General features: G+C 37.7%; 2 protein-coding genes and 1 long non-coding RNA gene across 5 annotated transcripts in view; 1 reads left to right on the forward strand and 2 right to left on the reverse strand.

The window, feature by feature from the left end:
• Window positions 1–5,598, reverse strand: part of LOC146484945 (START domain-containing protein 10-like) — a 13,105-nt gene extending 7,507 nt beyond the window's left edge. For both annotated transcript variants that reach the window (XR_014863474.1, XM_085103832.1), the window contains exons 1-4: window positions 5,439–5,598; window positions 1,699–1,910; window positions 633–669; window positions 418–520 (exon numbers count right to left, since the gene is read on the reverse strand). Coding sequence is in view for 1 of the 2 variants with exons in the window: in XM_085103832.1 (XP_084959958.1) it covers window positions 418–520; window positions 633–669; window positions 1,699–1,910; window positions 5,439–5,460 (374 nt within the window). In the remaining variant the exon portion in view is untranslated. The remainder of the gene's footprint in view (window positions 1–417; window positions 521–632; window positions 670–1,698; window positions 1,911–5,438) is intronic.
• LOC146484940 (uncharacterized) overlaps window positions 1–22,500 on the forward strand; it is a 182,260-nt gene that overhangs the window by 111,679 nt on the left and 48,081 nt on the right. The gene's annotated exons all lie outside the window — the stretch shown is intronic.
• Window positions 7,615–21,519, reverse strand: LOC146484946 (L-gulonolactone oxidase-like). 2 transcript variants are annotated; one of them, XR_014863473.1, is made up of 14 exons: window positions 21,243–21,519; window positions 21,016–21,141; window positions 20,419–20,513; window positions 17,575–17,665; window positions 16,987–17,172; window positions 15,730–15,837; window positions 14,206–14,282; window positions 13,866–13,959; window positions 12,278–12,333; window positions 11,999–12,072; window positions 11,122–11,209; window positions 9,706–9,796; window positions 9,259–9,538; window positions 7,615–8,950 (listed from the first exon to the last, which is right to left on the reverse strand). XR_014863473.1 is itself a non-coding variant. In XM_085103816.1 (13 exons), the coding sequence occupies exons 1-13, from the start codon at window positions 21,366–21,368 to the stop codon at window positions 9,335–9,337; spliced, it is 1,416 nt and encodes a 471-aa protein (XP_084959942.1). In that variant the 5' UTR covers window positions 21,369–21,519; the 3' UTR covers window positions 7,615–9,334. The 2 variants fall into 2 exon arrangements, 1 of the variants encoding a protein (XP_084959942.1); XM_085103816.1 differs by having other exon boundaries at window positions 7,615–9,538.

Consider the following 22,500-nt stretch of genomic DNA (forward strand, 5'->3'; position numbering starts at 1 on the left):
GTAGCTATTTTGCTGGGCGGTTCTATATATGCTGTTAATTTACATTTTGTAGCTCAAATTTTCTTTTACCGGGTAAATTAAGTCAGCTAGAAGGATTCCAGCTGCCATTTAGTAGGTTTAGATTTAACTCCTGCTCAATAAAACACTTGCTGGAGTTGTTTTTGGTAGCCCCATTATTAGTTCCACTCCTTGGCTGTGCTTGATGTAAATAGCCAACCAGTCTACCTCCTGCCAGTTGGGATTTTTCCTAACTTGTTCTGTTAAATTTGGGTTATTTTTTGTTTCCCATCATTTGAGTGGAGTGCCTGAAAACTGGCTTGGCATAGCTAAGCACACCATCACTATAACAAAGCATTCAACTCACCTAAGGTTAACATACAAGGAAATTCAATTCATATACACATTTCAAAATCTTACTTGTAAACAACTTTGAAGTTTCCTATTCTGTCCAGTACATCAACAACAGCTGCAGTTTTGTCCCATTCCTGACGTAACTTCCAGTCTGTCATCAACTTAACAGCTAAAGTGACAAAATTTATTTTAAGTTTCCAATATTATTCAGTTTGGAAACCTAAATCTACATGTATATGAATTCAAAAACAAACATTAAATTCTACAAAAATATTACCAACCTTTTTGGAAAGGAACACCTTCCAGTTGTAGGACAGCCTAGGATACAACATAAAAAACAATTAAAATACAAATAATATTATTATAATAATTATTATTGTATAATAATAATAATAATGATTAATAATAATAATAATAATAATAATAATAATAATAATAATAATAATATTATTATTATTATTATTATTATTATTGATAATCAAAATAATAATAAATAAATGTGATAATTATTATCATCATCTTATTATTTTGATTATCAATAATAATTATATTATTAATTTTATCATAACAGTTTCCCAGAAACAAGATCTCTCTTTTCAAGTACCCATTTGCCAGTGATTAAAAGTCTTGGAGGGAAAATAAAATTTAAAAATAATAATTTGGTTTATGTCAAACCAGTGGATATTGTGTTTTTCGTATGCTGAACCTTTCAATAACAAGAAAACTCAGACAGACTTTCAAGTCATGTACAATTAACTATGGTTGGCCTGGAGACTCAAAATTAAGCAAAAAAGTTCAAGATAATTAGCCTGGTGACTTTGTCATTTTTATTCAAGGTCTCAAAGTCTGATAAGTCACTGATAATGCCACCAGTTAACCAAATGGGAATGAAGAGATAATTTGTATTTATAAAATCCTATTTTGTTGTCTGACAAGGCTCTGCAGTTTGATATCAGTCTAATTTACAGTCGATTAATTTAACAACAAAAATGTGTTATTTTGACTGAAGTATATCTGTATCAGAGAGTATATACTGTACCTTTCAATAACATGTATACGGACTCTGAACTTCGACCCGAACTAACAATTTGCTTACGGGGACAACTGACTGACTGTAGAAAAATACAGAAACCAACAAAGTGGGTCAAGGCATGGCCTTCTGACCATATTGAGCGAAACGTTTTGTTTTCCTTAGAGGTTCCCTGCAGTGATTGACGGCAGTGAAAGGCGTAACGGTCAGTTGAATCTTGAACTTCAGAGTCTGCATAACATAATTATTAGTTAAAGGCACAGACTATAAACAGAAAGCAAATCAATTCCACAATCAAATTGAATATGTCAAGTTACCTTGGTAATTGGGGGAAATCCCTCCTCGTTTGATTCTCGTCTCCAGACCTCTGCCTCTTTAGTTTTTTTGACCCGTGACCATGCTGAGCCCTCCATACTTTCACTTTCTATGGACAGCAGCCTCTCAATGTCATTTTCATGGATTGGGTTTGACGGCACATAAGGCTGTGGCTCATGTAAAATTGTTCCCTTGAAAGTAGAATCTGTAACATCTAAAATCACACAAAATCCTCTATGTTAGGATTGCAGAAGACATTCAGTGAGGTCTTCAGGGGTGTGCATGAAGTGCATATGACAGGAATTTTTTTTCTGTTTCTTGTAGTTCAACATGTCTAAAAAACTTAAGAGATTAAAAGTGTTGGAAATTTTTAAAAACCCGTTTTTTTCACGTTCAAAATCCTGCTAGATCACACTCAAATTTGTCTCAGGACTTGGATCTAGTTTACTTTAATCGAAGTTGCTTGTGATGTCATAACACAAATATCTCTGAAGTTAACAATGTTTGTATAAAGAGATACGGTGGTAGACTTGCAAATAAAGGATGGACAATGATAGCGATGGTGGCTAAGTGTAAAATAAATCCATTTAAACATATTTGACATGACGATAAAGGTCATCTGGACTGTGTATCCCTTTTTAGCCTCTCTCAGTGCAGGCAAGTGGTCATTTGAAGAAATCTGGTTGCACAAGGAAAGTATAACCATGGATTTAATAAGTCTCCAATGCCTTGTTGTTTTGCACTTTTAGTCAAGTCAAACTCTACATTTGAAGAAGCGCTATATAGCCTGCAGCTATCTCACTACATACATGTAGTCATTGGCCATGTTTTCTTGCTGTCTTCTGGCTACAAAATTGACTTCCTTATCCATGACTAGATCTTTAACCTAATGTTTTCAAAGTTTTCCCACACAACAGAAACTCAATATGAAGTGATGGAACAGCTCAAATAACAAAAATATTGAAATGCTTGATCTAATTATTATGCAGAATGCCCTGAGGGCAGACAGCATTGAAAATTCTGTCAGGTATCTTTTTTTTTTCTTCATTGTAGTCACAAAATAACAATAAATGTACGTCACAAAATGTAATGAATAAATTAATTAAACCTGGATTAAACCCTGTTCTCTCCTAGATGGGATATTTTTGTCCTCTACTGTTGTCATTGTCTTCAACAAGAATGGTCCAATCAGAATACATTATTTGCGTGTGTCAGGAGGGAGGGGATGGAGTCTTTCTACCAGTGTGATGTCACATACCCATGATCTCTAGCTCTGGGCTGGAACTTTCAGCGGCCATATTGTTTACATGTTTTAGACTCAAATATGCAGTTTTCAGAAAAAAAAATTAACCCTTTTGAATCGGTAAATCAAAAAGGTAAGTTCTAAGAAGTACTCGACGGTTTAAATGGTGGAAATTGGACAGCTCACGGCAAAGAAATTAGGTTTTGACTGACCCGATTTTGCGATGCGGAAAAGATCAAGCTAAAGCTTAAAACATTATCTGCGCTGTGGACTTTGTCAAATGGATGCCCAAACGTTACTGGAAAATTATCCACTTCACAGGACCACTGGGTCCTGACCTATCATTTAGAAACAGCCTTCCTATATATCATTGTGGACTAATTTATTTAATTAAGGAGAAGTTCCCAGCAATCTCTGACCTACTGGTATTAATCAAAGAGCTGTTTCAAACCCCCTTTAGTAAAGAACGGTGCCTACTATTGTTACTGCGCATACGTTCTGCGCATCGCGAGATACTCGGGTTTCGTATGGGTGGTGCCTACCAATACAGCAATATTTTTGCGTGGTTTAAAACTATACGGAGAAAGCAGAACTTACCAAATGCCTTTGGTATCTTAAAAGAAAATCTGGAGTAACCATGCATTTTTCAGAGAAAATTAAGCTTCGATTTAGGAAAAAATCCCATACATTGCTTTATATTTTGGCACTTTTTTTGTTGCTTAATTATCTCTGAAAAATGCATGGTTACCCCCAATTTTCTTTTTGGATTCCACTAGGCCTTGCTAAGATCTGCTTTTTCCGCATAGACATAAACCGCACAAAAATACTTCGGTATTAGTAGGCACCGTCCTTAATGTTCTTCCTTAAAACATATAAATATATAAAACACTACTTACGATTATTTATGTACTAGGCAATCAAAATGAAGCCAACGCAAGAATGATAATATTATTCTTATTTTGACTATGTCCAGGCTGGTACCCCTTCAATTCATCAACATTATTTTTACCATGTTTTATTTTTTTGACATGTACCCCCTGATCTCAAATGTTCTAAATTAGGGGCACTGCAGGGAATTCGAAGGACGCCATCTGAATTTCAAAACTAAGCCATCCTAGAATTCTGACAGTTCCATGCAGAAAATTGTCCCTGTCGCAATTTTGTCCTGCCTGTAACACAATAATAAATTTCACTAAATAAAATTCACTATAATTGTAGAAAGGACAAGTCAATAACATGCATTTTTGAAACGTTTTGCTGCTTTTTCTTACACAAAAACCACTGATGTTGCATTGCCAAGGTAGCAGCCCTGTCGTTTGGGCATGTTGGGTTTATTTTTTAACTAAATGTAGGTATGTAACTTGATAACTCGATCCAACTGTGAATTTGAGTAACTGTGTGTAATTTAAGCATTAACGCTAGTGTATATAGCTGTAGAATACGTTCACAGTGAAATTAAAGAAAATTATGCATAAATCTACAAATTAACTTCTGTTCATTCACTACGTTGGACCCACCCTTACTGAAACTTTTGCATGAGAAAACAAAATAATAAACTGATCTTACATCGTTATCTATCACTTGCATCTCCTCAAAACAAGTTAGTATTTTATATTACATAATTAATAAGCTCATAAAACTTGAAATTTTCTATTGCGCAATACAAACCTCCCAGCGCAATAGTCTCCTGGATAAATCCACACCAAGCTCTGAATAAAATGCAATCCCTAAAGAGCAATTTACTAATCCATCGTATTTGTTCTAAATCAAAAATGAAGTCTTGTTTGTTCGACTGAGCGTTCGATCGTCACGCAATTTGCATGAACGCGCGCAAGCGGTGTGGTTCAATATTTCTCTCGTTTCGAGATGAAATTGTCGTATTGTATATTTTATAGACGACAACCTTAGAGAATTAAGGTCAGACAATAAGGCATATGTATAACTTCAGTTGCAACGAAGAAATAGAAGGACAAAAAGCAATTTTTCAATCCCTCAGAGGTTAACCAACTATACAACGCTCAACCACCGAGCACCATAATAAATTTATGTTTATTTCTGGCTGCTGTTATTTTGTTTAAAACACAGAGGATTAAATGAACATTCTAACGCTAAATAGTGTCCTCCCTCTGTAACATTTTCTCTGCTGTTCTGTAAACACATTATCGCGCCGCGTTGACAGAGTTGTTTACTTCGGGAGACTAACGACAATGTGAGAGAAAATACCACATTTACCCGAGAAAACAACGAAATCTTACCAAATAGAGGCGTTTTTCACCTATCTCCTAGATCAAAAGTATTTAAATTTATTTTTTTTGCGGTTGTCTTCAAGATTGGAGCCAAAACTCGTCAACAAAGTAATCAAATAAGCTCGCGATAGCGACCGCCATTAAATAAAGTTAACGTCCAATATTGCCCAAACGAAGAGAAACGTGGCGAAGTCTGCGTATTTAATTGGGGTTATAAATTTGATGTCAGTATTACGCTAGAAATAAAACATACCTAGGTCGCTTTCAGCCATCATTTTTTCTCACCAACACGGTTGTCTGGATCCCTTCTAGGCGCCCAATTGCTGCATGGGTGAAGCAGGAAACAGCTTTCACAATGCTACCGATGACATCATGAATATTCATCGGTCCCATATCTATCTATGGCGGGATGACTCCTGCGTGCATTTGAAATGACGTATTACTTTTTTTTTACCTCCTTACCGATATGATAATTACCATTTGTCGACAGAGAACCTTTCAATAAAACAAATAGTTACATTTTGTTTTTTCTGTCCATTTTCTCTTATGTTTCTTTGACAATAACGTGAAAAGGCATAAATAAAAATAAAAAAATGATGTTTATCATTTCTGGAAGTTTCGAAATAATTTTCGACACACCCGACTGCATTCCTTACGCTACTTTTACGTAAGCACGGCTATTAACAAGACCAAACATCGACAATATTAAAAATATATATAGATATCTGTATTTAAATAGCAGCGCGAATATTATCAAAAATATTCCCGCCCACTGATAGCAATGAGTATGTATGTGTCGTCATCAGAAGAGGCAATTTTCCCTGCAGGGGCGAGAATGTCTACGAGTTTTAAAATTACCTATTAACTCCAGTCACCCACAGATCGGTTTCCAATTTAAAGATATCGAATTTACGCAAAAGCTCCTGATTTCCGCAATTTTCGAATTTTTTCTTTGATCATTTTCCCCTTACGCCTACTTGGCTGGCTATGCATTTGGGGAGATTGTGAGAAAAAAAACCCGCATCGCACAGAGAGTTTGGACATTCCACAGATATTGCGAACGTTCAAAAGAGTCCATTCATGACCATGACCGGCCGTAATCTCCTGTGCGAACTAAAACGTTTGGCCTTGCAAGAACCAAATGCGATCAAAAGGAGTGCATCAGAGAAGGCGTCAAAATTGTCGGGTTTCACTTTGGAATAATATGTTTGGGGTGAGGGTTGGGGAATGCCAATACATGTTATCCACACTTCAAAATAGTGACCACAGTTGTCGCAGGCCCGTATCACCGACAACCCTGAATTTTCAATTAAGTTTGAAACTGCCACCCGCAACTATGTGAACCATACTGACACGCACTCGAGATGAAATAAACTTATTAATTGTAAAAGAAAAGGAAAAAATAACTATATATTTTACCACCCTATTTAGCCAGCCAAAGCAGAAAAAGTGACTACGACCGCAGAACTGTCGGCGTTCGTAAGCTACACTTTCTGATGGATCAAAGGCCGAATTCACTCTGCAGTGTGTGTTTATAAGTGCTAAAGTGAACCCGTGAATTTCCCTCTGAGCGTAAGTCCTAGTGAGGAAATGGGAGATCGCACGAGGCAAGGATTAAAATCTCCCACTTTGGCGGGAATCGAACCCACGATCTTCGTATGAGCAACGGACGATCAAATCCGGGGTTCGTGGTCTCGATCCCAGGGGGGATACTCGGGTATAAACGTGACGGGGGGGGGGGGGGGGGGCGGTCCGACGTATTTTTTTGGGTCTAAAATTTTCAACTCCTGTATTTTTTTGGGTTGAAGATTTAACCGTGCATTTTTTTGGGTGTAAAAAATCTGCGCGTATTTTTTGGGTTCGAATTTCCGCCAGGCTAATACCTAGTTCTTACGGAATTCAAGCCAAAGTTCCCGCAAGATCCAAAAGCATGATTCAATTAATCTCCAGTCTTGTATTTTTTTGGTTGCACAATGTAAGGTCCATGTACTTTTTTGGGTTCAAAATGTTAGGCTCCGTCGGACCACCCCGTCACGTTTATACCCGAGTACCCCCCCCCCCCCTGGGGTCTCGATTCCCGCCGAGGTCGGAGATGTTTTCTTTTGCCTCGCGTGATCCGGCTCCCATTTCCTTACTAGGGCTAAAGGCGACCTTAACGCCCAGTGGGAAATTCACGGGTTCACTTTAGCCGAATGCAGAGTAATTCTCTGATTCATCATTTGTGTCTTTAGTGCTACCGACACAACATTCATTCGTATGCTACACCTTCTTATACGTGCGTATTCTTCGGTATAAACATAAGGATAATCAGGGATTAAAACTCGGGGAAACAAACTACTACATGTATAACAAAGACCACAGCATGACAACGGGAAACCAACAGCAAAGAAAGAAAGGCAAAAACATGGCTGAAAAAGAATAGAACGGAATGAAAAATCCACGAAAAGGAGTAAAACAAGTTTATTCCTCGCCAATATTAAATACACCTAATTAAAGTAACTTAACAAATACCTTCATCCAATATTTTAAATATTATCTGCATTTAGTCAAAAGTCGTTCGTCGATTGTACAAAGTACGAATATTTAACATCAGTATCTCAATACATAATCCGCTTGTAGACAGAAAGAGATATTATGTATTTTTGTTTTGAACAATGACTTAAAATAAGTTATTTGTAAGCTTGGCTAGTAGCCAAAGTCGCTCTGCGGACCTAAGTTGCCCACGCATCCGAACCTAAACACGGTTTCTGCAGCATGAAACAATTTGCAATAACCCTTCATGATTACGCAGCCTGGATTTCAAGGGCAATGTCATCATTAGTGTCATTTGAAGAGCCATATTTTCAGTTGTATCAATGGCAAGAAGGAAAGTCAGATTATTAGCCGGTTTTTACTATTATAATCTAATTACCGCATAATAAAATTAAGGAAACTAATCAGCGTGCAATTTATTTATCGGCTATTATATAATGCCGTGACCATCACTAGCCATTTTTTCCTACAATAACGCGCGCGCGTTTCATAAAATATAAAAGCTTGGTTATAATAAGTCGTTATCGAGAGGATAAAATGGAAGTAATTAATTAAAAACTTTATTTGTTGCCGAAGGTCTCATTCACTGCGTGAAAGATACTCCTTCGTTCAAAACATTGCATGTTTTGGAGTTAGTGGGATCAATTTTTTTACGCCGGATTAGAGAATTTTATTCCTCCCAGCGGTGTCTTAAAGTTTAAAAGGAGATCGGTTTTTAGAGCTTGGCAATCAAGAAACAAATTGACTATTTATGTATGTACAAAACTGAAGTTGTTTTGAAGTGTGTTAAGTCCTGTTCAAACGTCGATAGTTTCAAACTCATGTTCCCCTAGCCCCCCCCCCCCCCCCCCACACCCCCCGCCATATTGCGGGCGGTTCAGGAATATGTTATTCTTATTCTCCGCTATTCCTACTAACCTGAAAACCTTCCCAAAAGAACGCAATTCCTATATTCTGAGTAAACTGTATTCTGCTCATTCTGCCATGAGGTGCAGTTCATTCAAAAACTGATTAGGTCCCAAAAGAACACGAATACCGTTAATTTCAGTCAACTCCCTTTTATATTGCGGATCACCCTCGGGATCGTGAGTTACTGTCCCTTATAGCGAGAGCCCGTAATAGCGGGAATTTATTTCAGTCAAACGTCTGTAATTTATTTTTGCCGGGGATTTAGCTGCTGTCCGTATTATCGGGATGTCCGTAATAGCGAGATGTCCGCAAGGCGAGAGTTGACTGTAGTCCCAAATTTATATGTGTCATTTCCGGCAATAGCTAAGACAAGTTAATTTTTCAGCCGGAAAACATTTCTAAGAAAAAATAAGCTTTTAAAGGAGCCCATTCGATAAAACCGTTGATAAAGCTAAATACAGTGAACTCCCTTTATTGCGGACACCCTCGGGTCCGCGAGTTAGTGTCCTTAATAGCGGAAATTTAATTCATACAAGCGTCTGTAATTTATTTTTGCCAGGGATTAAGCTGCTGTCCGTATTATCGGGGTTTCCGTAATAGCGTGGTGTCCGCAAGGCGAGAGTTGACTATACCTGTTTGAGGGGACTACTCTCAGTGTCTATGGCCGATCCGAACGGGTTTTCAAATTAAAATTGAGATAAAACTTTCTTACAGTCCTGGACCTACAGTCTGTTCCTTTGAGCTGGATTGGTCCTGTGTTACGTCATCAGCTGGAGTTGGCGATCCAAAAATCACTCTTTCGACGTAATCATTGTGAAATGTTCCATGAGGGTCCAGCTTTTGGCAGATCTGTCGAAACTCGTTGAACTTCGGGAACATCTTCGCGATTTCTGCCGCTGTCAAGTCGTGAGCCTGACAAAAAAAAAGGAAAAAAAAAACGCCCCAAAATTTGTTTCAATTTTTTAGGTTTCTGTTGCAAGGGGGTAACTAGTCTCTAAAGAACTGTGGTGCTGCGTCGGTGGGAGAAGGGATATAGCGCTAACCTGCGTACCATACATATGACTGGTTTGCAACCTTACCTTTGCCCAGTGCGGCTTACCACCCACCGACATCATGAGCTCTTCATAGTACTTCCAGTAACTTTCAAATGGAATATATTTGTCATAAGGTCTATGGAAGCAATGAACAAAGGACACATTTGATCAACTGCAAACCGACTCTAAGGGGGTGTTTACATGTGAATACTCGCCCCGGTGCGAGTTTGAAACCGATAGGACATTGCGATTTCATACCGTGTTTACATGAATGGACACTTCATTCCGACCGACGTGATTATGACGTCCAGGTGACGCCATATTGTATTGGATATCGAAGACTGCGCATGCACTACCCGTTCTAGACTCCCAGGAGAGTGATTTCATGCCGGAGCGAACAGCCGTACCATGTTTACATGACATCGGGATGAGTTTTCGTACCGGAATGAAAATCTCGCCCCGGTACAGCTACCGGGGTGAACTCGCACCGGTATGACTCGCTCCGATACAAGATTTTGTGCTGGTATCATGTAAACGAATACAGAGCCACAAGACGGAACTGGAGTGAACTCGTACCGGAATGAAAGTCGCGCCAGTATCATGTAAACACCCCTTTAGTCTAATGCCCCATGCACACCAACTGAAAATGTCAGTAATAGAGATAGACAACTGAAAACACTGAATTTAAAGCAGGGTCCAAGTAAGGTCCTACTTTGTGGTCGCCCTGTCCAAAAACGCAAGAAAGCGACTTCTATGAAAGAACAATTTTGAACTAAATGAACACGCAGCTAAAAAGCAAGTTTAAGCTCTGGTGTGAACAGAGCACACTAGACTGTCAGCATTCCCTCCCTGGATAACCAAGAAAGGAACCTAATCACGCCCTCTTGCTCAAAAAAAAAAAAAAAGAAAAAAAGGGGGGGAGGGGCTAACAGACCGCCCGATTCAACTTGGATTAGATTTGAATTAAGACCAACAGAACACGAACACCAAGTATTTTGATGCAGGATCTAGGTATGAAATTTGCCTAAGGATTTTAGATAGAACATTTTATAAATTGTACTGTAGCTTTTTTAGATATGTAACTGAGAAAGACTGCGAACATAGCCATGCTCGCATGCGCAAAGCAATTCAAAGCTCAAATCCGGTCTTTGTAATAGGAATGTAGCCTACCGCAGTTAAATTCGTATGCACCAACATAATTTTATTGGCGCCGGTAATCTAGCCTGCATAACAGACGCTTATTGAGCCGAGCGGGAAGAGAGAGACTCTACAAAACCCTGATCGACGTTTCGCTCTTGTTTCTTATTACAGTACTAAGTTTTTTGAGCGCCTCTTCTTGAAGGAACCGTCAACTTGCTACCAACAGCAGCCTTTCGTCCCGTTAAGATGTTTTTAGGCACAAACATGTTACACGGAGTTGATTCAACTTGTTAAGAATTTCCCATCATCACCCCCCTTTACCTGAACGCAATAATGTTGATGAAACACACGTCCTGCTCAAAGCAAGGGCTCATGTAGATGTCATCTCTCTTGACAAATCTAACTTCAACTAGACAAGAAAACAACACATACATAAAAAAATGTACATTTGATTCATACATGAATCGAATAGGCTGACAGCATAACCGTTGTATCTCGGATTTTAGGCCAATTTTTAGTCTTGCTCAGAGCTGTCTAAATTTTTGCACGTGGCTTCAATTTAGTCAGAGAATGTTCATCGCTCTATAATTTTTCGCTTAGGTTTCGAGAAAAACGAGGCCCAAAAATATCGAGTCAGCGAAAGAACGCAAAGAAAGTAGCGGAAAAACTGACGCTCAGGAGAGACAAAGAATCGATACTTAAAATTGAAAAACAGCTTCCTAATGACCGACTGTAAGCCGACAAACGACCAACAGTTGGACAACAAACAGCCGACAGTTCGCTGACAAACGGCCTTCCGATTACTAAATGTAGTCGGTTGGGATGTTCTGTAGGCCATTGACCTAGGTTTATGTGACAAACATCCTGTATGCTACTAGCACTGGATTGTCGATGTGTGGCGTATGCTAAATGGACTAAATGTGATGTGAATGCCTGTGTCATTGACAACTACAACGGCCACTTTCGGACAGAACTTTCCAGTAATTGTAGAGAAGGCTGTTTGGAGAGATTCTTAATTGGACCAATTAAGAGGATTTGCGTGGGTCAGGAATAGCCAGTTTAAAAAGTAGGAGGAAAGTGGCCCTTATGAAGAAAATTAATGGCCATTAATAGAAGCTCGACTGCAGTTACAGAATGTTCATAAATTCTTGTGACATGACGTGAAAGGTGAACCTTATATGGAAAATGTTCTTCTTACCAGGGAAGTGGGCATTAAAACCAGACTCTTTGATCCAGCTTTGAAGCTTTCTGAGAACATATGCGGTTTTATCCCTTCCAAAGCAAAACAACAACAACAACAAAACACAACATTAATGGTATAAAATATACTTTTTAATAATGTACAACGTTTTTATTGTTAACCTACAATTACAAGTAAATCAGTTCAAAACTGTAAACTTGGTAAGACTACAGCAACAATGCTTTTGTTTTTACAAGGAATGCTACTATAAAAGATCATTTGAAATTTAACACTTACTGTGGGATGGCCCATTCTGTGACATACTGCTTAAACAGACAGTCAAAGTTGAAAATCTAATAATGGAAACAACATTGTAAGATAACACAAATTTACATACAATCGGTAACTTTAATAATAATAATAATAATAATAATAAGAAATAATAATAATAATAATAATAATAATTTACCAATTTATATAGCGCTTTACAATCATATATTTAAGAAGATGGGTTTTAAGTCGAGATTTAAAACTGTTAAGTGATGACATTGCTAATGACGAAGCTCCACTGGTAGGCCATTCCAGAGTTTCGGAGCTGCTGCTGTAAATGATCTCGCTCCCAATGTTGTAAGCATCTTTCCCCTTGGGATGGTCCGGTTTCATTTCAAAGAATAAAGAGTGCTACATACCACAATAAAGGAATGAGCCACCCAAAGAACACAAGGTTCACCAAGCATCAATGTATCATTAATCAACTAAAATTGAAGGGCATGGGGCATACCAACCTACAGTGCTTTTTAAATTCACTTTTTCCTCCTTCAGCTCAAAGTTGCAGGATGTTTTGAATCATTGTCACCCTCAGTTCCTATCAAAAACGTTCTCCGTAATTTCTTCGCTCTTTGTGGCTCTTTTAGAGTGAAAACCCGATGATTATTAGCAAGATTACTGTTTTAATCACAAAACAAAGCGCAAAGTACGGTATATAAAACCTCTGCAAGGCAACCTTTCCTGTTAAAGGAGTTTTTAAGTGATGCATCTCTGCTTAAAACACAATGTTACCCAACAAGAGTTAGTAACAGATATGCAAGTTCCTCAAAACTAGTACCTGAGGACAGGCGAGGTGATTAAAGATCTATACTAACTTGCTATGGTACAACTAACTTGCAGTTGAAATTCGACAATATGCATGGGGAGAAAAAATGTAATGGTAATCACCAGATTAAAGAACTGAATTTAAATGTTTCAGTTGAAATTTCTAACAATTACCATTATAAACAGTAGTTTCACAGTACAGTCAAACCTTGATTATCCAGACCTCGATTATCTGGACTTGCTTCTCTGTGCCCAGTTGTTCAAAGTCTGATTAAGTTAATCCTGGATTAACACGAAGTTTGATAATTTCGAGTTTAATGACTTATTATTAAAGATTCTTCCAAACATTTTGTCCCTCAGTTTTGACTTTCAACTTGTCTTTACCATTAGCTTAAAATTAGATTTTAAAAACATTTTTAACGAGCGGGATTTTAACCTCGGTTAACTTTTAATCGGCTCTGGTCTTGTGTTTTTTTTCACGAATATTAACAAGATGTGATCTTGAATAATTGAAGTGACGAAAAGTTCATTAATGCTTTCAAATGTGTGTTTAAACTCTGGTTTTAATCTGTTTCCCTTTAAAAAGTGTGAGTGACATGAGATAAACAATGCATTGTGATGCATTCAGCTGAATTGTGATTGGAATCTATTCACAAAAAAATTCTGTTATCTTTATTTCCCTTGTTTCCATTGCTGTCTCATTAATATTCATATTTTCTATTATCCAGACTCTCAACTCAAGTCCCAATGAGTCGGGATAATCGAGGTTTGACTGTATTGCTGGTTTCAATACCTTGTAACTTTGATCCACCTTGCTTTCGGGTGCCCTGTGCAACAGCTGAAAGTAGGTCCAATTGATGAAAGGTACAAGTCGTGGTACAAATGAACTGTCAATAAATGAAAGATGATAGATCGATATGACTCAATAATTTTGTTAACACTATTTTTATAAGTACAGTTACAAAACTCAAAAGAAATGGAATTTTAATGTCTCTGGACATTGCATGGGATCCAGTGTCAAACAGTGACTTTCTCATGTACAAAATAAACAAGCAAATGTTATACACATGTCAAATAAATTTTTCTTCTATTTATCTACAACTATTGCATTATATAATTATTTAAAAACACACCTTAACCAGTACATGAACTCCAAAGACCAATAACCAACTACTTTGTCCCAAAACCAGCTTGAGGTCTCCTTTATGGGCTGTATAACAGGTAATAAAATGATTGTGATTATGACTTAGGTTTAACTTGCATAATTATGACTTTGTTATTAGCAAAATTAATGGCTTGCTTAACGGTGCAGGGGTGGATCCAAGGGGAGGGTTGAAGGCGTGACACTCAAACCACACCCTAACCCCCCCCCCCCCCCCCCTATTATAAGGAGTTAATTAAATAATAGCTTTGCATTTGTAAGTTATCATTTTAAAGCCTGTTAGTTACTTTTCAATGATTTCTGGTGAAACATATGCACTCTAATCAGGGCTTCTGATAATTCGCGGGGAAAAAAGTCAAATTTCGCGGGATTTTTGGAGACAAATTCGCGGAGAAAACGGCCGATTTCGCGGGAATTTCGCGGGAATTTTCGGGGCAAATTTTCGGCGAAAAACAAAAAAGAAAGCCAAGAAGAAAGATTCCAGAAAAAAAGATATATTGGAAGGATGTCAAATTCAGGGCAAGAAAGAAAACACAAAAGTTTATCCAACACAGTTCTCAAGGCAATTGGGCTTGTTTCGAGCTACAAGAAAAACATAAGCTGGCTTTACCGAGTTAACCTCCTTTTTCAGCTGCAATTTAGAGCCGAACACAGCAACGCAATAAATTTCTTTTCTCTCCTTGGTCTCTTGTGTTGCTTTGCAGTTTACAAGGCAAGATTGTTCGTGATCGAAGGTTCAAATCCATTTGTGAAGTCAAAACATTGTTGTGTCTCGCGCGTGTCCTGCACGTACGATTAAACATGTGCCTGCATTACTACAGACAGCAGTTTCCTTTCCCACTCCGTGTAGTGTCACCGAAAAGTCTTCTCATTTCTTGTGCCCAGCTTTTCGCAACATTAATCTAAGAACGCCTGGTAGTTATGGTACGTTATGTTTACTCGAGGCAGTGACGAAATTTCAAGATAAATTTGCATTTATGGAAAGTAAACAGCCCCAGTAGCCAAGATAAGTTTCAAATATGTTGTACTGACATGTATTCGGTAGGATTTTTAACGAATTTCGCGGTATTACGCGTTTTTTTGTCAATTTCGCGGGATTCCGCGGATATACCTGAATTTCGCGGCCCCGCGACCGCGCGAAATATCAGAAGCCCTGTCTAATTACCCACTCATAAGGTCCAGGCACTAACTGATAATCCTGTTTTGAATTATCCTGGATCTACCCTGTAGTGTGTAACTGCACAAAGCTAATATGTAGACACATATTTATATGAACCAGGCTGCATTTTTAGTACTAATCGTTCATGGTTATACTAAATACTTTTCATACTTTTCCTTACATTAATTAAATTAATCCTAGTTAGCATTATCCTACAATGGCTGTACGCTGTATGCTCAAATTTACAAATCAAATCTTTGTTTTAATCATATCACTTGTCCAAACATAGATGCCTCACAAAACTAAAAGATTTTTTTTTTAAACTTGACCCAATACCTTAGAAGTCCTATTGACATGATAGACTTTAGCATATCCTGTGTGTGGATACCAGTGCACCTTGAAGTGCTCATCAGCTGCTATCCATGCATCAAGATTTTTTAAAACCTTGAAGAAATAATTGAACATACAACAAATAATTAAAAATCACATTGTCTACAGACATGCACCAATTTTTTTTCTGCAGCTAACTCAGTTATTACGTGCCCAAATAAAAGAAACAGGGGTGATTGTCAGAATGGTCAGAACTATTTTTACCCCTAAGAGGTAACCAAATCAGTTGACTGACATTTACTTCCTCTCATATTTTTCGGCTCAATTAACCCTAAAAGGTACCACCATACCCCTGATGGACATCATCATCACCATCATTTATTTGCCTTGGTAAAAGAAGAAAACATTAAAATTACAAGTCAAGGTAATGGCAAGGAGACGTCAATAAACTACCAGGCTTATAAGGGAGGCCACCTCGGCTGTCATTAATAAATAGAAAATATGGTACTGGGTAAGTGCGGCTTGGTCAATTCATCATTCATCATTTTAGATTTAAAAACCCTGGGGGATACCAAACCATACATTTAACTCCCAGAAGGTGTGAAAATCTCCCCTGTCACTTTTGTATGGGAGCCCACCCAACCACCTTCCCCTTGGGATGTAGTGATGGCAAGAGGATGAATCATGAAGTCATTGTCTCTAGGACCAGCAATTGGCACAACAAAGGAGAAAAATCCCGACCTGGAAGCAAATAAGCAACAGAAAGAAAAAGGGAAATAAAGTGGCCCTGGAAAGCCTAAAACCGTTCTGTTCCTTAAACCTTGTCCCTTTTTCAAACCATTGCTCAGGGGAAGTCCACAGGGGGTGTACATTTTAGTCATCAGCCTTTGGTAGTTTCAGAAGCTAATTACACCTGTATTCCAAAATGCTGTTTAAATTTAAATAATGTAACAACAAAAACAAATCATAATATCACATTGGGGTTGTACAGAGTCCTTTTGACCACCTTTTCATCCCTTCCCCCAGGTTTTCAGGAGCTGCAGCCAGTAAAATCCATACCGATTTTGAGAGCTCAACTCCAAAACCCATAACCCATTTTAAGACTTCTGACCAAAATGGTTAAAACCTGTATACCCATTTTCAGACTAAAACACCCCTCAGGATGATCAACATATACCTAGAAGATAGCATATATAAGGGTCAAGCACTGATCCTTGGGGAAATTAATACTAATGACAAATAAGGTTAAAATTCTCTGCATACCTGCTCTAAAGTCATACATTCAGTCTGCTGGTGAAGTCTGAATGCTGGCTCGCACTGCCATGTCACACTGAGAATTATACCAACTGCACCGAGATGACAGAGGGCAGCTAAAAATATCTCCTTATTGGTATGCCGACTGCATTGGATTATCTCACCACTGGCAGTCATTAACGTCAGAGCCACAACCTATAAATGGAAACGAAAGGCTAATAAATAAGATAATTATTATCTGACACACCTAAGTCATGTAGAAAATCTTGGATGATATCATAATATCAGTATCGATCAATATCGAGAAAATGCCAACGACCTGTAAATATTGTACTTGTACATGTATAGCATCCATTTAAAAAAACTTATATCACAGCCCAATCTAGGGAAACATAGAGGGTGCTTATATTTAATTTCAGAGACTTTTTAGGATGTGGATGCAGCATGATACTGTAGCTACTGGCACAGAAACTGAGTTCTTTAAAAGCCAACAAATTAAAAAACAAGACAGACTGTACAATTGAATATAATTTCTTGAAAAGGAGGTTAGTGATGAAGTGAAAAAGCTGACATTCTTTTATTATCAAAAGAACTTACAAATGTAGCTACAATCCCATAGTTCTTTCCTGTACCATGTGTACAGGTGCCAAGAGTTCCACCACAGGACATCCCGGAAACTGAGCTGAGACTGAAAACAACAAGAATATTAATTAAAATAAGTTTGCAAGGTTAGCATTAATAACTAATTATTAAAACAAATTTTGAAACATCTTGAATCTGATTGGCTATCAGCAGGCACCACAATAAAAATGTTTATTCTTGGGCGTATTACATTTTGTAGAGAGGGGGAATGACAGAGAGAGGTAGGGAGTCTTGATAATGTTCAGAACTTTTGTAATAGCATTCATGCACTTTCTGCTGTAACAACAGTATTCGGAGCCTTTCACAGTAAAGTAACCAGCGAATTTTTAGAACAATTTTTATTACTTTAATTGATTGATGCAATGTACAGATCACACAGTCAATATACATTTTATCTCTTTTTAATAAAAATCTTATGTTATGTCTTTAATTTAAATTTTTAAGATAAAATAATATATTTTCAAATGTTTATATAAACTTAATATTGACAGATGTATTTTTTAGTCAGTGACACAGCCATACTCAGGAAAAGAAAATCCGAGTAGTCCCGACTGAAGTCAACACCTATTGACCAATTTGATTACTAGTTAAGATAATTATGCTCTTTGCTGAGCTACGGGAGACTTAGGGGAGCTATGGGCCATTGTGTGGCATACGTGAAAGAAATGTAGCATTAAGTCTTGAGCCCAATGGGCAAATGATACATGTATGAGAAGGATATATTTTTAAGTCTGCAGTGATACAGGCATACTCAGAAAAAGAAAATCTGAGTTTCAGAGTATGCCTCAGTATCACTGACTAAAAATAAAATATCATTCTATCACTTATTCACTAATAAGATCTTCTAAGATTTTTTGTTATACCTTTAGCTTAGAATTAGCTTTTAAAAGCATTTTCAATGAGTGAAATGAGAACCTTTTAATTGTGGATTAGTGTTTATCGACTTTCAAAAAACTGATCACGCGTGATCAGTGCACATATTTTAAAGATTTACAGGAGAGGTTGGATGGTATAATCTCAAGCCCTGAGCAAAAAGTTGTCATTGGAGGCGATTTCAATGTCACTTTTGATTCTAATTTGGATTGTCTGGGTGGGTCGCCAGCCCAAAAAGAGTCGGTTAAGGTACTTGAAGAAATTTGTTTTGATATGGACCTCGTTGATATCTGGAGAATAAGAAATCCGGATGTTTCCGATGTTTCGCAGAATATTCAGTCGCAAATAAGTTAACAGAACAAGCATTGTGCCAAGAGATACACAACACAGTTATTTGGAATAATAAGTTTATTTGTATACAAGGCAAGTCTGTTTTCTACGAGGCATTGTTTGAAAAAGGAATAATTACACTGGAGGATCTTAAGACTGATGGGAATGATGTTATCACAGGCTTTCAAATTATGGCTAGTGCGTCATTTACACCTAAAGAAAAGTTTCAGCTTATGGCGATTATAGACGCAATACCAACACAGTGGCGACATCATTTAAAAATATGCAATAACTATGAATCCAATTCTTCGGTTCCCAATATTGCTCAGTTACATTTGAATGGTCACAATATTCGTCTCGATAAAGCTATCTCGAAAAATATTAACAAAGAAGCCCGCTCAAAGGTCGAGATTATACCAACCGCGCAGTCAAAATACTCGGAAAAATATAATTATCAACTAGATTGGCAAGAGATATATTGTATTCCCTTTAGAGTGACTGTAGACTCCAAATCACGTGAATTCCAGTTTAAGGTGTTACATAGGTATTTAGCGACGAATGAATTTCTCCATAAAATCGGCCTGGTATCTTCGTGTCTATGTACATTTTGCAAAAGAGAAAGTGAAACCATTGAACACCTCTTAATAGAATGTGATTACTCGAACAAGTTTTGGCAGGATTTAATTAAATGGCTCAATATGATAGATATCAAAGTGGAAGCGTTATCAGAGATTGACAAAATTTTTGGAATCTGGAAAAGGCAAGTAGACTTTCATCTTCTTAATCATTTCTTGATTCTGGCGAAACAGCATATTTACTCTTGTCGAAATAAAGGCTACCCGCCTTCACTAAGAACCTATCTTGCAAAAGTATCCCTAATATATCAAATTGAAACGACGATTGCTGAATCAAATGGTAAACGTGCTTTTCACGACGCTAAGTGGAAAAAGTTTCTACTCAAATAATTGTAGTTCATCTGGTAGCTTGTAGTTTATTTATTGATTTATTATTATTATTATTATTTATTTATTTTTTTTTTGGTATTTATTGTCTCATCTATTAATTTCCTACTGTTTGTATTTTAATTATCAAACCTTTGTAATTAGCTATATACAACCGCTTTGTCTGAATCAATTCTTGTAAACAACTTTAATTAATAAAAAAAAATCAATAAAATACAAAAAAAAAAAAAAAAAAAAAAACTTTCAAAAAACTGGGCCCAGTACTCAGGGAAGATGTAATTGTATTGTGCTTCAAAACTTTTTTCCCTTTGTCTTGGATTAGTTAAATTTTAATACAATGTTATGAATATTGCACTGTAAGGGGAATTAAAAGTTAAACTTGTTTGAAAAATTTAAACCCAAAAAAATTTACACCACAACGTATATGTGGTTATAAAAAACTATTTTCTTTTTTGTTGGGAGGCATATGCCCGCAATAAATTATAAAATAATATCTATTTAATATTTAGTTATGGAGTGATATTTTTGATAGAAATTGTAATTGAACTGTGAAATTGAACCAACAATATACGTCAAACAAAGGGTGTTGACGTGTAAAGTAAATGAGTAAAAAAAAAACAAAACAAATACTTACTTGGGTAAAGCTAAGCCATGACGATCTAACAATTCATTCAGCTCCATCATTGTCAAGCCAGCTTGAACCGTCACTTGCTGTGTATCATGACTTATCTATAAATATTGAAATAAACATTGCAAATAATTGGTAACTGTGTTGTCCCAGAGCATATTGGGCCATTCCATTTATTATTCGCACCCCCCCCCCCCCCCTATTGAGGTCTTTTGTGTCTACCTCCATCAGAAATAACCTTTCAAGACCCCTTCGAACATTAAGATCAAAGTGCCGACACATACCCCCTCAGGAAAAAAGAAAGAGTTCAAAGATACTGACATAAATGCCCCCTCGGAAATAACTCTCAAAGACCCCCTCCCTCCCCCTCGGATTTCCCAGTACCTCAATAGGGGGGTGCAGATATTAAATGGAATGGCCCATTATCCATATCCCCCTAACCTTACTGAACGCCTTTTTGGTTTGACCACTCCTCCCTCAGCTTTTATTATTTAAAAAAACTCTCAGCTTTTATATTAAAAATAATCTCAACAACGGCTCGATAGATTTTTGTAAGTTCTTCATGTCTAACTAGCTGGCAAAAAAGTAAATAAATAAACAAACCTCCAAAACAGCTTTGTAATTCTTCAAACAGACCATGAAGTCATTCGTGCAAGCAATTTCAGAGGGCGAGTAGCAACCTCCTATCACGCGAACCTTCTTACGTAACTTGCAGGCTGCTTGAACAACCTACAGTTTGAAGAGAAGAATGCTCGCGCCGTGAAGAACTGGCATCAGAAGTTGATCTACCAATCGTTTAAACCCATTGTCATTGAGCCACATATACATACCTCTCTTATTTCTTCGATTGTTTCTGGTTCAAAATACAATTCCGGCGTACAGGAAAATGTTGTGGACCAATTCGTGAAGTTGTAATCTCGTCGACCGCGCGCCAAAATGTCTTCCAAACCATCCATAATGAGTCCAACACAGTTACATGTAAATCACTAACAGTACTGTCCTCTCACAATACTCCACATAATTCAACATACTCAACGAGTAATGCACTGAATGGTTTCCACGCACGAAACAACTACCGAACACGCAACCCTTAGACTTAAATACATGGACTCACTTTTTTACTTTTGGTCAGCGGCAACGCGAAAATAGCCGCAAGGGTGTGAACGACGCGTAAACGTGGCAAGGCGCTACGACCGCGATAGGCTGCGCAGCACGTCGCCAGAATCCAGAACACTTCCGGCCCAGAACCCGAAACAACCTAGGCGTTAATACTTCCCAGAATCTTGCAAAGGAAGCCTGGCAACCACCTTTCTTTTTAGACTTTTTACCACTCGACTCGCGTTGGTGTTCTACTTTTTGCTGTACTACACCGTGCTGACAAGAGCCAACCAGCTCGAAACAGCTGTCCACGGTTGCCGCATTCTGTTGATTCTCGGTTTGGTCTCTATCATGTCGCTGTCGTGTTAAGTTTTCTACGCAGTCCGATCAGCCTTGCAGAAATTTCAGGCATTTATATTTTTGGCTGATTAGATCTTTTACAGATCCTGCGTATACTTGCAGCATTTTCGTTGTGCGGTTCCTTCCTTATTGTTTGTTTTTACCAAAACCTAAATCAAACATCGGACTTAAGCTTATTGAGATTGAGACGGCTCATTATGAAATTCCCTGTTGTAATATTATTATTACTGCTTCAATTTGTGGTTTATAGCTAATGTGGTATTGCCAGATTGCCCTGGGAGGCGGCGTGGCCTAGTGCTTAGGGGCGCCTGACGCGTAATCTGGACTGAGGCCCAGGTTCAAGTTCGCTCCAAGGCCACACTTTGTAAATAACCAACTGATTTGCCTCCCACCAGTTGGGATTTTTAACAATGTTATTTTCAGTTTGTATATTTATTTCACTGGTTTATGGTGTCCCGAATTAGCGCGACTTCAGACTTCTGACTTTAGACTTCAGACTTTAATATCTACTGGATGCGAGCTAGACCACAAAAGAATGGAGACCACATTTCAGCTCCAAGAACACCATATCTATTAAAGCCACAAAGCAATAGAGCTGAAAACAAGAAGCCACAGCCATAGCCATTGACG

This window comes from Pavona decussata, unplaced genomic scaffold (assembly GCF_977016875.1).
Source record: "Pavona decussata unplaced genomic scaffold, jaPavDecu1.1 SCAFFOLD_28, whole genome shotgun sequence".
Classification (NCBI taxonomy): domain Eukaryota; kingdom Metazoa; phylum Cnidaria; class Anthozoa; order Scleractinia; family Agariciidae; genus Pavona; species Pavona decussata.

Excerpts from the sequence above, each read along its gene's own strand:
- LOC146484946 (XM_085103816.1), bottom strand. The coding sequence starts at position 21,368 with ATGGATGGTTTGGAAGACATTTTGGCGCGCGGTCGACGAGATTACAAC. Across the intron at positions 21,142-21,242 it reads CAATCGAAGAAATAAGAGAG|GTTGTTCAAGCAGCCTGCAA; the intron begins GTATGTATATGT and ends TTCAAACTGTAG. Across the intron at positions 15,838-16,986 it reads AATGTATGACTTTAGAGCAG|GTTTTAAAAAATCTTGATGC; the intron begins GTATGCAGAGAA and ends TATTTCTTCAAG.